The 16681-nt window shown below is 44.8% G+C and overlaps 1 protein-coding gene across 2 annotated transcripts in view; it reads right to left on the bottom strand.

Moving 5' to 3' along the window:
* The window catches only part of LOC101998151 (uricase), a 33526-nt gene that overhangs the window by 10110 nt on the left and 6735 nt on the right, over positions 1 to 16681 (bottom strand). The window contains exons 2-4 of one of the 2 annotated variants that reach the window (XM_005357413.2): positions 11766 to 11984; positions 9824 to 9940; positions 9652 to 9730 (exon numbers count right to left, since the gene is read on the bottom strand). In XM_005357413.2, the coding sequence (XP_005357470.1) occupies positions 9652 to 9730; positions 9824 to 9940; positions 11766 to 11984 (415 nt within the window). The remainder of the gene's footprint in view (positions 1 to 9651; positions 9731 to 9823; positions 9941 to 11765; positions 11985 to 16681) is intronic. The other variant, XM_013350008.1, reaches the window with a different exon arrangement.

Genomic DNA, 16681 nt, shown 5'->3' with positions numbered 1-16681 from the left:
CGGGCGGTGGTGGCGCACGTCTTTAATCCCAGCACTCGGGAGGCAGAGGCAGGCGGATCTCTGTGAGTTTGAGATCAGCCTGGTCTACAAGAGCTAGTTCCAGGACAGGCTCCAAAACCACAGAGAAACCCTGTCTCGAAAAAAAAAAAAGTCAAAAGTCAGAGTTTCGAGACCAGCCTGGTCTACAAGAGCTAGTTCCAGGACAGGCTCCAAAACCACAGAGAAACCCTGTCTCGAAAAAAAAAAAAGTCAAAAGTCAGAGTTTCTGGGCATCATTATATGTTCTTAGTAAAGGGAGAAGAAAATTCATAGTCCACATTTAAGACCTAAGGGCCAGGTCTAGAAGCCCCACGTCTATAATTTCAATGCTTGGAAGGCTGAGGCAGGACAATTGCCACAAGTTAGAAGTCAGCCTGAGCTACATCTGGAGTTACACAGCAAGAAGGGTCAGAGACACCAACAAAGCTCTCCAAAACCACCCTGGTTTTCCTTACCACCTGTGTGGCTTCAGTTGCTGTGACTCACTCCGGAGCCAGACAAGCACTGCCTATACTGATATTTTCAAAGCTGCAAGCGTCCTGCCATCAGGAAGCAATGGCCGGAAGATTAGTGGTAGATCAGCTGATTCTCCCTTCGATGTTCTGATTAAATAGAGTGTTCTGTATAGCATGTACTAGGATAAACCGGCATGACAGAAAACTTTAACTTTTACAAGTTCTGATCGGATGCTGTCCTTGAAGACAGACCAAGAGGAAGCTGCACCTTCAGCTGCCCAGGTTTGTCTGATTTCATTTTTTTGTTGTTATTCTTTTACTTTGGTTCTTGGTACTGAAGCACTCAGGGTCTTTTGCATGGTAGGCAGGTGCTCCACCCCCACACTGCATCCTCAGCCCAGATTCTCAACCTATAAGGACGCTGGTCCCACAGAAACAGTGTCTAACTGCAGTTTGTCTGCCTCAAACCCTGGAGAACCACACCTGTGTCAAGGAGCGAGAACACAACAATGGACTCTCTTTCTTGCCTAGACAGTGGACTTCCTCCAGTGTTGCCGTGAGCCTTCCCTACACCCTCCATTTCTCACACTCCAGGTAGCAAAGGAGAGGGAAAAAGGCCTTGACTTTGGCCCAACCCATCCAGTTTCTAAGCTTTTGGTTGATGCCTTCCCAAGGTGTTTTCCCACTGTGTCCTCAGAAGTCTACAGAGTAAACGTTTCTATGCAGGAGACTTCCCTTTCTGTGCTCACCATCGCACAGCAATAAGTGGGCAGAGGTGAGGTTTAAATTCAGCAGCATGCCATGAGATTCCGTGTTTTTATCCCTCCCCCCAGCTCATTCTCCATCTGTGCTGTGTTTCTCCTTCCGGAAGCTCTCTTTGCCTCCTTTCAGTACTTCAAGCGGGTTTCCCAGGAGACCGGAGGGTACCCTGCTCCCATCCACAGAGGCTTTGGAGGCCTCCGCCTCTGAAAAGCATCTCCGTCATCCGTTGAATGGTAAAGCATCACTTTCTGAAATGGCTCCTTGCATCTTGATAGGATTTTTATCCCTTAAACTTTCACAGGGACTACAGAGATGGCTTGGCAGCTAAGAAAGATTATTGCCCCAGCAGAGGACCCAAGTTCAGTTCCCAGCCCCCATGTGGTTGGCTCACAACCACCTCTAACTTCAGCTCTGGAGGGGTTTGATGCTTCTGGCCTCAGTGGGTACCTGTGCTCGTGTGTACGTGCTCAACACAGACACATACAGTATCCATAATTTTAAAAGGATAAAGAGATAAATCTTTCAAAGGATAAATTTCCTGTGAGTTTCCATGAAAGAGCGACTCCAGTCATTACAAATATTCAGACTGCATCCCACGGCCACTCCTCTGAGAAACTCTAAGAAATGAAACAGAATATGGCGGCCTGGAGCAAAAACAAATAGTAGAAGCCTTTGAAGGAGGATGAAGAGGTGAAGGGAGAGATGAACTAATGGTCGCTCTCCCTATCTTCCAGGCGTCTACTTTCATCCCCGGCGTCTACTTTGGCTCCTCCCATAATCTTCCTCAGAAAAGGGTGGTGCTGGGTTGTGTGCAGAGTGGCATTGCATGTCTAGAATCCCAGTCTTGGCATTCAAATTCCCTACATTTAGTCCCAGCAACTCCCTACCACAGCACTCTCCCTCTGCGTGAAAACTGTGCCCCTGGAGGAAGCACTTCACCTCTCCCTATCTTAATTTTCTCATCTGTGAAATAAAGACAGCAGCCATCCTTGGGCTTTGGAGTTGACATGCACCTCAGGTAAAGAACAGGAGGCTCCACAGAGCAGCCACTGTGTACAAAACACACTGTGAAAGGCAACACGGTGGTCTTTTCACCACTGGCTTTTCCACGCCAGTGTTAACCACCTGTCCAAGTACTGTACCCTACGGGCTCCCTGGACTCTGAAAGCAAAGACCTCCATCCTTGTTCCACTAGCCCTGTGACAGCCCTGGCTAGCTACCTTGAAATGGTTTCTTTTCTTAGCAGACTCTGGAAACAGAGAATGCCCTTGCATTTTCAAATGTGGTTTGGCATCGGATTCCTACAGAATAGACATCTTCTGTTCTCATGGACAATGAACTGCTCCCAGTTTGGTCAGAGCGGAAGCCAGTTCCTCCGATGCCCTCCACCACTGGGTGAACACCATCAACAAAAACTACCCTCTTTGAGGTTTGAAAGAATCTTTCCTCCTTGGCCCATGTTAGACATGCTGGATGAAATCAGGGCACTTATTTTATCTTCTCTGTTGGCAGTGCCCCAGCCCACTGAGCACTGGGAAAAACCTGAGGCTTTCAAATTCATGGGGCCATCAACTAAAAATACACTTCCACACACACTCTAAAAGGATCCCAATTTAGAGCCACAAGAAGTAATTCCACCAGAAGCAGCGTCCTTCTCTGGGTACCATCCGAGGAGAGGACTTAACCAGCCCACACTTCCCCGCCTCGGTCACGAGTAACGCCACAAGAAGAGTTCACGTTGCACAAGGGCTACAACAAAATCTCTTCAGCTCCCAGTGTCCTCCTACACACTCAGCAAATGGTGTTTTTTTTTTTTTTCTCGGAGAAGCATGCGCCAACCCTTTAAGCTCTCTAAGGGAAAGGAACTCACTGTGAGTTAATAGAAAACAAGCCCAATTCCTTACCTACGCATCGGGTGTCAAAAGTCACAAAGCTTTACTGATCTGAGGGGGGAGAATTCCTGTCATGAAGAAGATAATTGCTTCCACAGTTAACGCCTCCAAAAATGGACAAAAATAGCTGAAAGGGAGATATTTTAAAACTATATTAAATCATTCTACTATGAAACCGCAAACTTGAAAAGGGCTGAGGAAAAGCAAAGATCAACTAAATAATGTTCGCCTCTGTTGAGCCTTCTGTTCTCCCAAGAATCAAAACCCCGGCTGTGCAATTCCAGCAGGGTTGGGGTGCCGCAGAAGAGAGAGAGGATGTCACCAGCAGAGGGCTAACTTGACTTTAGTTTGACTGGGTGACGAGGAAGGCGACTTTAGGACCTTGTGTCTACCAAGAGCTTCTCCTATGGAAGGAGCAGAAGAAAGACTTCAACCCAAGGGTCAAAGGATGGAAGCAGGCGTCTCAGTGCTTCTCAGCTGACCTGCTTACCTCTCCGGCTGACTCTCACTTGACCCCTTGGCTAACTTCTCAGAGAAGGAAGAATATAATTAATTTTACAGCAACACCAGATCTAAGGCATCCAAGATTCAGCAGGCTTCTCACTGTTCAGGTCAACAGGAAGGAGTGCGGTCGACCAGGTGAAACCCATTAGTTCTCTTGGGGAGGATCCCTTTGGAGTCATGTGGATGAGTGCGTGTCTGAGAACCTGTGCTGGGGGAGGGAGGATTCTTATCATCCTAGCAAGCCCACAAACCATAGGGGTTTGTAACACTGGCCTTCACTGGGGAAGTTGGAGCATATGAGTTAATGATAATTTTCTCAGTTAAACCTACACAAGGCCATGGCTTCTTTTTTTTCTTTTTAATGTGTTAACATGTGTGTATGTATGTGTGTGTTTGTGTATGTGTGTGCATGTGAGTGGGTGAGTGTGTGCCCCTCTGTGTGTGTGTACAATGTCCAGAATAGGTGTCATGTGTCTGTTTCTAACATTCTCCACGTAATTGCCTTGAGACAGGCTCTCTCTGGAAGCTTTCCATTTTGACTGGGCTGCCTGACCCGCGAAAGCTCTCAGGATCAGAATATCTTTCCCTCCAAGTACTGAAGTCCCATGCACAAGCATCCACGCGATGGGCACTATGGATTCAAACCAAGTCTTCATGCCTTTACAGCAGGAGTTCTTAGCCACGGAGCCATCTCTCCTTGGGTGTTGCTTATGAAGATGATTATAACAGAAATTCCTGCCATAATTTCTTCCATTTTAATACTTAGATAAAAATTAGGAATTGGACTTTCCCACAAAAAGACCATACACTTCTAGTCTCAAAAGAGAGACTCAAATAGTTTCACCTGAAGAACCCTGTGTGGACACACTGCTGCGTCCAGCGCACATGGGGACTTGAACTCATTTACTGCATAGCTGTCCCTTTACTCCAGCCCTGCCAGTCCTGCAGGATATCAGAGCGGCATGAGCTCCAGATCAGTCGATTGGAACTTCTGGGCAGACTGCCACAGGGTTATCTGTTCCCAGAAGCGCTGTCGCCATCTACAAAGACAAAAGACTTGAACTGCTTCTGAGGCTGCTCTTTCTGCTGTGTGGTGAGAGCCACAGCGTTAGAACATGGGCAGCAGCGGCGGCCTTCTGATCAGAACTCAGGCAGGTTCTGACTCCCTGCCTGCAGCTGGTAAGAGAACGCGGCTTTCCCTAATCACAGTAGTGTCCTGGACTCAGCCACTGGTACCTTCCACATCCACTCTCCTGCCCGAGAATATCTTTGTAGAAATCACCAAGGATGTTTACCAACTCCGAATTCCTCTTCTGCTATCTTTTAACCTAGATTTCTTAACCTTTCTGTAGCAGATAGCAAATCTATTTCATCTTCTGCTTGAACACTCAGTGAGACCACACGTGGCCTCCCTCCTTGAGGCATGACTGTCGGAAATGAGGAAATGTTGGGGCCGTTTATGACCTGGTTCTTATGTCTGAGGTGTCTTGCCTGTTTTTCTCTTTCAGTGTCTTTACATCTCCTACTTATCCAAATGGCTATTTATTATCAGGGTGACCCCCCCCCCAATAGGAAGTAACAAAATAAGGTTACCTAGGATTCTGAGTTGTATCACCTCTAGCCCAACAACAAACCATACCTGGAGGAGAAAGCCATGTGCTGAGCTGTTACATATTGTTACATATGGGTCTCTTTGCAGCACTTCTTGCTGCCCCTGTAACTAGCCTAATAAAAATGAGGTTCTCTTCTACTTCTAGGACACCACCTTCTCCAGACACCTCCTTTCTCTGTCTCTCAGACCAGCCTTCTGCCCTAGTCTTAAACTAAGGAATCTTCCCTGGGTCCTCTTACCTCCCCCTTTTCCACTTTTTTTTTTTTTTGTCTTGGCTAACAGCTGAACTGCATCTGGGAACAACCACAGCCCAAGCCACCAGGCACCCCTGTGCAGGACTATCTTCATCAGATTATTTGAAGCCGGAAGACCCATCCTAAATGTGGGCAGCGCATACTGGTGGCAGCACACATAAAAGGACATGGAAGAAGGAAACTTCTGCCCTTGGCTTGCTTGCCTTCACTCTTGTTGGCAAGCACACCTATGCCGTGAACTTAGGCACTCTTACAGCGGTATTTGAATGAGGTTCTTGGGGCTTCCAACCAGCGACTCTCTGGGAGCCCTCCAGGCCTTCAGAGCCAGGCTGAACAGCCGAGACATCCAACCTTACAGGCTCAGCAACTAACTACAAGATTCTTGGGCTCTTCGGTGTGAGACCACAACCCCTGGACTACCTGGACTGTAGTCTGTAAGTCAATCTACTAAATTACCATTTGATATATACATATTTATCCTACCAGTTTTGTCCCTGTACAGAACCTGGTCAATATGCTTTATATGATATCTCTATTTTCTGGAACTATTTCCTTTGCTGGGTTTCATATATCTATCGTCCAGCCGTTGATGGTCCCCAAATCTATGTCCCTCTTCTCATTCTAAAACAGACCATCTTGATCCTCCACACTTTATCCATGGGTATATTCTCTCTAGTGCCGGTCCTTCCATTGTAAATCCGACTTTGATAACTCCTTCCATTCAGCCTCCACCTCCACTCAACCCCTGGCACACTGGTTACATTGCATAAAGGCCTCACACAGGGACTGACAATAAGCTGCCGGCCTGCACATCTCCTCCTACCTCTCCTGCCTCGTTCATCTCTGTAACAAATCCCCAGGCGTCTCACGACAGGCTGCCTTTCTAGCCTGCTCAGCACACTCTGGTCAAAACCGCTGAGCAAAGCGAATCCACAGTGTAAGGGAGGAAAGCTTTGTGTGGCTCAGTGTATCACGGGGTTTCAGCCCGTGAGGGCTGAGAGAGCATAGCAGAACAGAGACATGCGGGGTAGAGGGAGCGTGGAGCAGAAGCTGCATGTGTGGCAGCTGCCCAGGAATCAAAGAGCAGGTCAGAACCAAGAGCTGGTTGCCCACTTCTGCCAGTGAAGTCCTACTTCTTAAATATGCCAGAGGCTCCCAAAATAGCCCCAGCAGCTGGGAAACAAACATTCAAAATGAACATCTGACAAAGACCTTACAGATTTACACACACACACACATACACACACACACACACACACACACACACACACTCATTTACTCATTTGACTATGAGAAACCTCTACTTTTCTGACGTCAAGCTAAATAATAATAATTATGGCTACTATTTAAGAAGTTCCTATATGCCAGATACTATACCTACAGCTTTAATAAAGTCAATATAGTAACCATCTCCTTTATTTCTCTGGACGACTGTAGAGGTGGACCTCAGATTGTTATACTGCAAGTAAAAACCCACTGAAGACCCGTGACTCACTGGCTCACAGTCATGCTATTAACTAGTGGAGCTCAACTTCGAACACAGCCTATCCTGACTCTAAGACCTCTCTGGCCTTAACTAGAGAGTCAGTTGATAGGAATTAGAATGTGTTCTATGTTTTATCATGCAAACTGCCCTTAAGTTAGACTATATATGTCATTCCAGCACAGGAGACCCCTCAGTGACCCCCAAGGAATCAGACTCACTGGACTTAGTTCTGTTCTACAATTGTTTTGCTTGTTCAACAATGAAATCACTATCTGTCCTATGTGGGCATCAGGAGCTCAGCATACCCTAGAACCCTCTTCCGCTCCTCTCTGGAGCCTGCCTCTCTAAGAGCATTTCGCAAAGTCAGTGGAAACGTTTCCTCTCTTCTGCCAAAGCCTTCTACATTACCCTGGGAAGAGCTGAGTTTTGGAATGTGTCTGCTCCATTATGATGCCTTTAATCCCTCAACCGTGGATTTTAGCCTTTCAGGTTGTGATGAATTTGTTTACAGGTGTATCTCCAATAATGAAATCTGCCACAGGTTCTCTGAGGTCAGGAAAAGTCCTGCACATCCCCTCACCTTTTGTGCAGGTAATACGTCTTCAAAGTCTCCTTGCTTAGTAGACAGTGCATGAGTGAGTGACCCAATACTCTTGAATGAATGACATTTCCCCGAGTACATTTAGTTTTAATCAGCTCTGCTCAAGCCTACTTCTGGTTATTTCTAGTCTCTGAAAGTGAGATGAAGGATGGGATAAAGAGTGTGCTAAGTGCCCAAAGGCCTCTGAAAAGCAGCCGAGAGTTATGTTGACCAATAGAGTGGCCTCCAGCCACCTGTTGTCAGTCAGCACTTGAAATCTAGCAAAAGTGACTCAGGCTGTATGGTTAATACCGCTGTGTACATGATTTTGGAGACTTGCTATTTCAACGAGTGAATAACATTTGGGATTAAGCTAAATTTATTATTAAAAATATTTTTCCTTGTTTTCTCTTTGGTTCCCTAAAGTGAATATTAAAAGACTTTAGAACTATAAAAAAGTTAGGCAGAGCTGGCTTAGACTTTAAAATTTCATGAGAGTTGTCAGTGTGGCTTAGGGAGAAAATGTTGGGCGTGAGTTAGGATATGTTTCGCGTTTTTGCTTCTAAATTCACACATCAGAAAGGAAGGAGGAAAGAGACTCAGAATGAGGGAAAAGAAAAGAAGACAGGAAGGGAAGACAAGATGGAGGGCAAGTTGTTTTAGATAACAGCTCAGTGAGAGAATTTTGCCAAATGACTAAGCTTTTGGTGATCAAATCATCTTTTCAGTTAACACAATGTTTCAAATTTTTCTATAAATAATTTTAGAGATAATATCCAAATGTTAAGTCAGACTTAGCTATATCTAGTCTTAACTCAAATAGTTAGAAATTTTAAGGGATAAAGAAGATAAGACATGAAATAGAAACATGTAGCTATAAATATTCTCCATTCCGCTGTTCTCCCTGGACCAGTTTCTCTCCCCTCACCAGGTCCTGCTCACTAGCTCCTGCAGTCGCTTATAAAATAACAATTCTGAGGCTTAATATTAATTAACTACTCTTTGATCTATTAGCTCTGGCTTATTATTAACTAACTCTTACATCTTAAATTAACCCATTTCTATTATTTTGTATTTTCCCACAAGGCTCGTGGTTTGTTACCTCTTACTTCATGGGCAGCTACATGGCAACTTGACTCTGCCTTCTTTCCTCCTCTATCTCTGTTTACATTTCCTGAATTGTTATATTCTGCCCTGCCATAGGCCAAATCAGCTTCTTTATTAACCAATGGTAATAAAACATATTCACAGCATACAGAGGGAACTCTCATATCAGAAACAGGAAAGTTCAAAGTCAACACTGAATCCTTAATGACTACTATGTCTCCTATTGAGATAGCTGTTTCTTCCATCTTTGGTGCTATGCTTCAAAGTTCTCATGTTTTGAAGAGATTAAATAATCTAAATTGATTGTCTAATTCTGCTTCTGACAACCTCAACAAATCAATAGAATACCAGTTTTGGGACCCTTATTCGCTCAGATTAATTATTAGTACTAATAAGGACTATATTATAAGAATGTTTCATAGTTAGATTTAAATTTTAAATTTCTTGCTAAATACAATTATGTAATAGTCATTGCAATTTTAAATGAGACTCATTGTAAGAAGATTATGATACTATTAGGGTTTTATTATGCAAATAAAATGTCAGGGAAACATTAGTGATTTCAAATATTGGCTACTATCCACTATTTCATGATACTGTACCAAAAATATTAGTCAGAAAATTTGGAAATTTGCATCCTTGTCATTTCCAGCCTTTACTCCCTCCCCCCCATGTTTCACTTCAAAACTGGGTCATGCTAAATTTCTGCCACTCAAACTCCAGCTTTTGAAGCAGAAAGACTCACTTTCTTCGCTACCTTTCAGCAAAAGGCAGATAACCTTGTAAAGTACAATTCAAAGGCCCAGTTCGGTCCAGTGTCAGATTTAAACAGTTTACAAACGCTCTACCATTTTCCTCTGTGTCAGTAAAGAGAACTGTTATGGGCCAGAGAAGCAAAGCCATCAACAACAGACGCCTGATGTCTCTTGCACAATAAAACCACGGAAACTGGCTCCTTACCATTCCTCATCTGCTCCACCTCGCAAAAGTGTGTTCCCGTGGGGGTGTGGATGAACGCGTGGACATGCTTGACTCCATTCTGAAAGGGAGGACAAAGTGGTTCCCAGTCACACTCCAGCACAAACCACCATAGCAATTTCTTTCAATACACTGGAAACGTAAGTGACGGAACCTTTTCCAAACGCTTCCAGGGGACCTCTTCTACGTAGACGTGGGCTCGGGTGACATGGTTAAAAGAAGAAAGGAAGTGTTCACAAATGTTCATAGCAAAGGCCTCTATGCTCTTTATCTGTACAAAGGAATGAAAGAAAGAAAGAAACACTGGTAATGTCCATTTAAAAATGTCCCGTTTAAAAGACCTGGGCTGATTTAATTGTTTGGCTTATTTTGAGGTAGCCGCTCACTGACAACATAGCTCGGTTTGACCTTGAACGCATGATCTTTCTGCCTATGCCTCATTCTGAGATTATAAACCCCTATATCTGGCTTACAGCATATTTTGTTTTATTTGTTTAAGGTACAGCTTCTCTGTGTAGCCCAGGCAGGGTTAAGCTCATGGTGGTCCTCCCAAGGGCTGGGATTACAGGCATCCACTGGCAAACCCAGCCAAAAGTAATTGCCAAATGCTCACAGGGGGCTCTTTCCTGATCAGTGGTTTCTTCCAATGAGAGAAACACAGAATTAGAATCTCAGGAGATTAAATAGTCCGGTCCTGTTTCTCCTCCACTATTCCTGGGTGTGCTCATAGATTCTGATCACCTAGGAAACTCTATCTTGTCATTTTTTATTTTTAAATATTTTCGTTATTTTTATTATATATGTCTTGCCTGTATACATGTGTGTGCACTATGTTCATGGCTGGTGCCACAGAGACTGGAAGGGGGGTGTTAGAGCCCTGGAACTGGCGTTCCAGGTGTTGTGAGCCATGTGGGTGCTAGAAGTGGAGCCAGTGTTCTCTGGAAGATCACCCAGTCTTTTGGCAGGTGAGCCACCTCCCCAGAACGGTTCTGTGTTTAAAAGAAGCCTGCTTTGCATGCCAGGAGACAAAACGCAACTTACATCCAGAATCTTCTCTCAATGTGTTTGTAATGCTGGAGCTTATCATGAGGTTTGCAAATGGGCTCCAGTGTTCCCTAAGAAGGTCAGTCTTTAGGTGTGTCTATGTGAGCATTTCCATAAGGGGAAGACCCACCCTGAATGTGGGTATGCCCATCCCATCTCCTGGGATCCCAGAATAAATGAAAAGGTAAAAGCAAACTGAATGCCAGTTTCCCCGCTCTGCTTCCTGACCACACAGAGGATACCTAACTGCATACACACCTGTTACCAAGACTTCCTACAGTGATGGGCTACCAGCAGTTCTCAACCTGTGAGTCGAGACCCTTTGGGGGTCAGCTAAGACCATTGAAAACCATAGATATTTACTTTACAATTCATAACAGTAGCAGAATAACAGTTATAAGGTGGCAACAGAAATTAACTTCATGGCTGGGATCAACACGACATAAAGAACTTTATTAAAGGGTCGCAGCATCAGGAAGGTTGAGAACCTCTGGATTATACAAGCTAAAATAAGCTCTTCATCCTTCAGCTGCTCCCCCCCCCCCCCCCCCCCCGCACCCTGGAGCATGGGGTATTTTGTTGCAGCAATCAGAAAACTTAAACAGGGAGCACAAAATTTTGGACAGTAGATTCTGCTGTTAAGTATTGATCTTATGATCAATATTCTCTTTTACTGTACCACAATGCCCTTTCTGCTACAAACGAACAGTCTAAAAGTGATAGGACTCAAAGAAAAGCACACAAAAAAAAACCATGCTAAATTTAGTCTGAAATTCTCCCATGGCCTTGCTTGGCTCGCCCATAGCTCCAATGTGAGGTTAATTTGCCCAGGAGCTTTCTTCCTACCTAATGAGATAAATCAAAAGAATAAAATGAAACAAGCTTTTCTGTAAGCCTGAGAATTTTAGGGCAGAAAGGAAAAATTTAAAATTAGCATATATGTAAAAATAGGTTAAAAGGAAATGAGAGCTTAAAATAAGCAAGTTCCACCCCCGCGCGAGCTTGCACTGAATTTGCACCAAGAAGCAGCAAGTGTTGAAGCACGATTGTACCCCTTTGAGCTTCGCCAGGACATGCACTGTGTTCTTGATGGTGTCTGTAGGGATGATGTCAGAGTTATCACCACGTAGGTAATCCTTTTTGGATCTCAGAGTCAACTGCACCGAAGTGGCCACCTCTTTGATGCTGTGGTATTTTCCATCCCTGTGAATATGGAGAACTTTGACCATATCCTTCCCATAGCCAGTTCGGACAAATTCCACTTCGTCATTCTGTAACAAAAATATAATTATCTGATTGAAGAAGACTAATAAGGTTAAAGATGTCCCTTTAGTTTTTCATTTTATCGGACAAAACACTCGTGAAAGCGAAATCACATTCAGCCTTGGCAGACTGGCGTTTCGTAGGGAGAAAGAGGTTCCTGAGAAACAGAACATACCTGGTTACCCCGAGGACAGACAGGCACATGGTTCTCTTGATAACTATTTTAAGCATTTAAAGCCTTTACTTTGTTTTGACTCTGTGCGTGTGTGAGAGTTTGTGCAGGTGCCCGTGGAATCCAGAGGTGTCCGATCCCCTGAAGCCAGAGTTATAGGAAGTTAGGAACCACCTACTGTGGATGCTAGCGATTAAACTCTAGTCCTCTGCAAGAGCAGTGTGTACCCTTAACCACTCTGCCTCTCTCCAGCCCCTCTTGAAAATATTTTTTAAAACAGTAATAACGGAAGTTCCCAGGTCACAGCCCCCCCACTTCTCTGCAATGCAACCTCTCCTTGTAACAGCTTTGGGTACTGATATCTTACAGACGGTGGACCAAAATGAAGTATCTCATCCCCATCCCAGGGTTAGTAAAGGCAGAGTTTGTACACGTACTCAGACCTGTTGACTCTAAACTATGTTGTGGGCCCCATGGAAACCAGCTTTTTTCTAGAGCATTCCATGGCTGCATTACCTGGAAATAATCCCATGCCCACCCCATCCATTTTTAAAAACAGCGATATTTCTGAGAAAATGCTCTGTGATAATGGAAACAATTTGAGCACTGCTTTTTCTGTTTGCGGCCAGGAAGGGGCAGGGTAATCAGTAATAGCACCCAGAATGCCTCCAGGACGCAGAGCCAGGGCCACCTGACTGCGAGCAGAGCTCAGCCTCTGGTGGAGAGACATGCAACCGAAGGCGGGCGACACAGTCATGAAGGCCTGCGTTTGAGGCTTAGCTAGTGAAGACATCCTTTTCTGTGGCTGGCGTACACCAAACTTGCTGCTGGGTGTTTGTGAGGAGAGGCAGCAGGGAGTAAAGGATCAGAAAACCCTAGAGCTACGAGTATGGATACTGAATATGAATGTGGTAATGAAAGTGGTAAGAACGAAAGCAAAGAACAAAAACAGGCAAGAAACCCCTCCTGTTGCTCTAATTTAGGATGCCAAGCACTGCCAAGAGTCACTGCATGAGGAGTCACCAGTCCCTCTGAGGAGATTTTAGAAATAGCGGCGAACATCAAAAATAGTTCTCGCTTCCTTAATGGACATGAAGAATGAGAGGCCGTCTCAGATCTTGGAGATGGAGCCAGATGGGGCAAGCTCTTGTTCACTTAACATATACAAAAGTTCAGGGTGTCATCCAGGATGGGGGACTCTTAGAGATGCACCCCTAAAATCTATGAACCAACTTTGGGGAAACATCTTCAAAACAAGGGTCCGTAAGGTGCTGGGGGAGGTGGCTCGTTTGACAGACTGCTCTAGGCTTCATCCTCAGCACCCCGTAAGTGGGCAGGGTAGTGCACGTCTGCAGTCGTAGCACTTGGGAAGTGGAAGCAGCAGGATAGGGAGTTCAAGGTCATGCTAGGCTCATTAGGCAGGTCAAGCTCAGCCCGAGAAGCACGAGAGAATGTTAAAGAAGTATTCACATGGAGAAGAGGAAGCCAGTAAGAAACGTGAAGAGCTCGGGGTTCTTCAAAAGACTGCAATAGTGGCAGAGAGGAAGCTGTTGTGTTGTTACAGAAGCGTTGGGCTCTGTCCAGACCCCAGCTCCACCTTGCCACTTGTTGCTTGGTGGCTTGTGACAAGTGATTGAATGTCACTGAGCTTCTGTGTCTCCATCTGCACCAATAGGGATAACCACTGCACCCTACAGGGGGCGCTGGTGACTCTGCCAGCTCCAGCTCTGTTTCCAGGGGAAACAGTGCCCATGGCAGGCAGTTGGATGCAGCTGCAGCAGAGATGATGTTGGTTAAGTCTACTGACTTGGGAAGGAGAGCACTTTTGACACCAGAGTGTCTTGAGTCTCAGGAATTCTATCTAGGGGAAGAAAGAACATGGCTGTTTGAGCCCTGAGCGTGTATGGTGGCTGCCCAGGACCAAAATCTCTGAGCTGATTAATCATCTCTATTAGGGACCTCCTACACCTCCTAGTCCTTGGCCTCATCTTCTACCCTTGCATATCCAAGATGTAGTAGCTTAGCTTGTGAGGACGCGGGGAGTCTAGCAGACACGCAGTGGTCTTGCGACACTCCTGCCTGTACCACCAAACACTATCCCCAATGTCATGTCTGCTCTCAACCCTGCTTACACTCTGCCTCTGCTGTTCTGAACTCAGTGTGGATCAGATGCTTCCTCTGCCTGTAGACCTCGCCTCTTTTTTCAAACCATCCCTTTCTTCTCACTCCCTGACTACAGCAACCTCTTCACCTGCCTTATTTCTTCCTGGCATCCTCCATGTCTTCGGTGTTACTTCCTCCAGATAATCTGTCTTAGTCCTTCAAACACAGAGTAGGTGGCTCTTTTGATGTATTCTTAAGACCCTAGATATGGCCTCTGAATCTTTATCAAATTGTATTGCAAGTGCCTCTTTTTGTATGATTCATTCCAAAGCCATAAACTATGAAAGCAGGAGAAAGTTCTATCTTGGTTACCATGGCAACTCCAGCACTCAGCACATTGCCTGGATCTTAAATAGGAACTTGATAAATGTGTCATGAATGAATGGATAGTGCTACTAACCACCTCCGCTGCTTGCGTGATGACACAGAATAGTTAATGAAAACACACAAAAGATTCCAATACAGGAAGAGGGGGCTCAGTTCTGATGCCATCAAAAAATAGTCCCCTTCCTGAGAAAACAGGAAGAGAAGCATGAACCTTAGATTCAGATGGCCTATGCCAACTGCCAGCTACAGGGACGTGGGCAAGTACTTGTCTGTTTCTTTCATTCCTTCCCTTTTCCATCTATAAAATGGGATAATGGCAGCACCTGTTACATGTAATTGTGAGGTTGAAAGTGGCTGCTCAGAACAGCTAGCATGTAGTATTCAGTGAATGTCAGTTAGCTAGTCCCTGTAGCTGGCAGTTGGCATAGGCCATCTGAATCTAAGGTTCATGCTTCTCTTCCTGTTTTCTCAGGAAGGGGACTATTTTTTGATGGCATCAGAACTGAGCCCCCTCTTCCTGTGTGTCCAGTGTGTCCAGAAGGAATAGCTGCAATGTTCTGATATCTGTTTCACCCTTGTTCCTTTTTTTTTTTTTGATAAAGACAATGATGAGAATCATGTCACATAGGTACCCACCAATCTGAGCTGTTTATATCTACAGATAAAACCATACCCCACCAATATAAATTGAACTTCGGGTGAATCCTAATTGAATAGACACATGAAGGAACATATCTAAATGAGGTGCGTATTTCCCTTTACCCATGTATGAGCATTCTCCGCTAAACACATTTTTCCATGCCTTCTTTTGATATCAACATTGACATATGAGTGCCAACATGTACCAGACACTGAGTGAATGCTCCCTACTTTCTGGATTTGGAACAAGGTGAAAACAGGTTTATTTCTCTAGCTACACAGCTAAGAATTAACTTCAAGTCTCTGTGGTTTTAAATAACAATCAGTACCAATCCTCTCTCCCTAGAATGCCCTGTCTTTATAAATCTCTGTTCTGTCCACACTGGTTCTTGCCCTAAAACATGGGCTCTCCTCTGTGAACTCACAAGCACTAACACTGAGCTTCCTCATTGCACGCTCGTTCTTCCTCGTTCACATATGCACATGTCTTAGTGTTCCCAGCGCCAGCATCTTGAAGGTTAGCATGGACCACCTCTCTGTGTGGCACAGCACTGAATAATGACCTATACACTGCCATGAATGACTTGTCCAAGAAACAAGATTCGTCATTTTGCAGACTATTTTGGAAATTTGGGTCATTTTTAGTTCAATAAGGGAAAATCTGTTTTCACTTACTCCCAAGAAACTTAACAAGGCAGCTTCAAGTTCTTCTCAAGTTCTGGAGGAGGAAGAAGGTAGTGCGTAAGCTTACCACGTGAGTCTATGTTTTCCTCAGAAGAATTTGTAGCCAGGGCTGGAGACGTGGCTGAGCAGTTATACCACTGGCTACTCTTTCAGAAGACCCAGGTGCGAGTCTCAGTACCCACATGGTGGCTCACAACTATCTGTAACTCTAATTTCAGGTGATCTGATGCCCTCTTCTGACTTCTGCAAGTACCAGGCACATACACAGTGCACATAAATGCAAACAAACAAACCAAAGAGTCATGTACACAAAACAAAAATAAATTTTACAAAAAAATAAGAATTCTTACATGGGAAAATGAGATTGCCTTATGGAACTTAGGAGTTCAAATCATTTTCAGACAATAAAGTAAGACAGACCCTTGTGGAACCACACATGAACCTTCTTATTGGATGTTATCTGGAGTTATAATAGTCCAGCAAAATTTGTAACAACAAAACCCTTCTCTCTCTCTCTCTCTCTGTCTCTCTGTCTCTCTCCTCTCTCTCTCTCTGTCTCTCTCTCTCTCTGTCTCTCTCTCTCTCTCTGTCTCTGTCTCTCTCTGTCTCTCTCTCTGTCTGTCTCTCTCTCTCTGTCTCTCTCTGTCTCTCTCTGTCTCTCTCTGTCTGTCTCTCTCTCTGTCTCTCTCTCTGTCTCTCTCTCTCTGTCTCTCTCTGTCT

Source organism: Microtus ochrogaster, chromosome 21, assembly GCF_000317375.1.
Source record: "Microtus ochrogaster isolate Prairie Vole_2 chromosome 21, MicOch1.0, whole genome shotgun sequence".
Classification (NCBI taxonomy): Eukaryota; Metazoa; Chordata; class Mammalia; order Rodentia; family Cricetidae; genus Microtus; species Microtus ochrogaster.
This window is presented reverse-complemented; position numbering and strand designations above follow the sequence as displayed.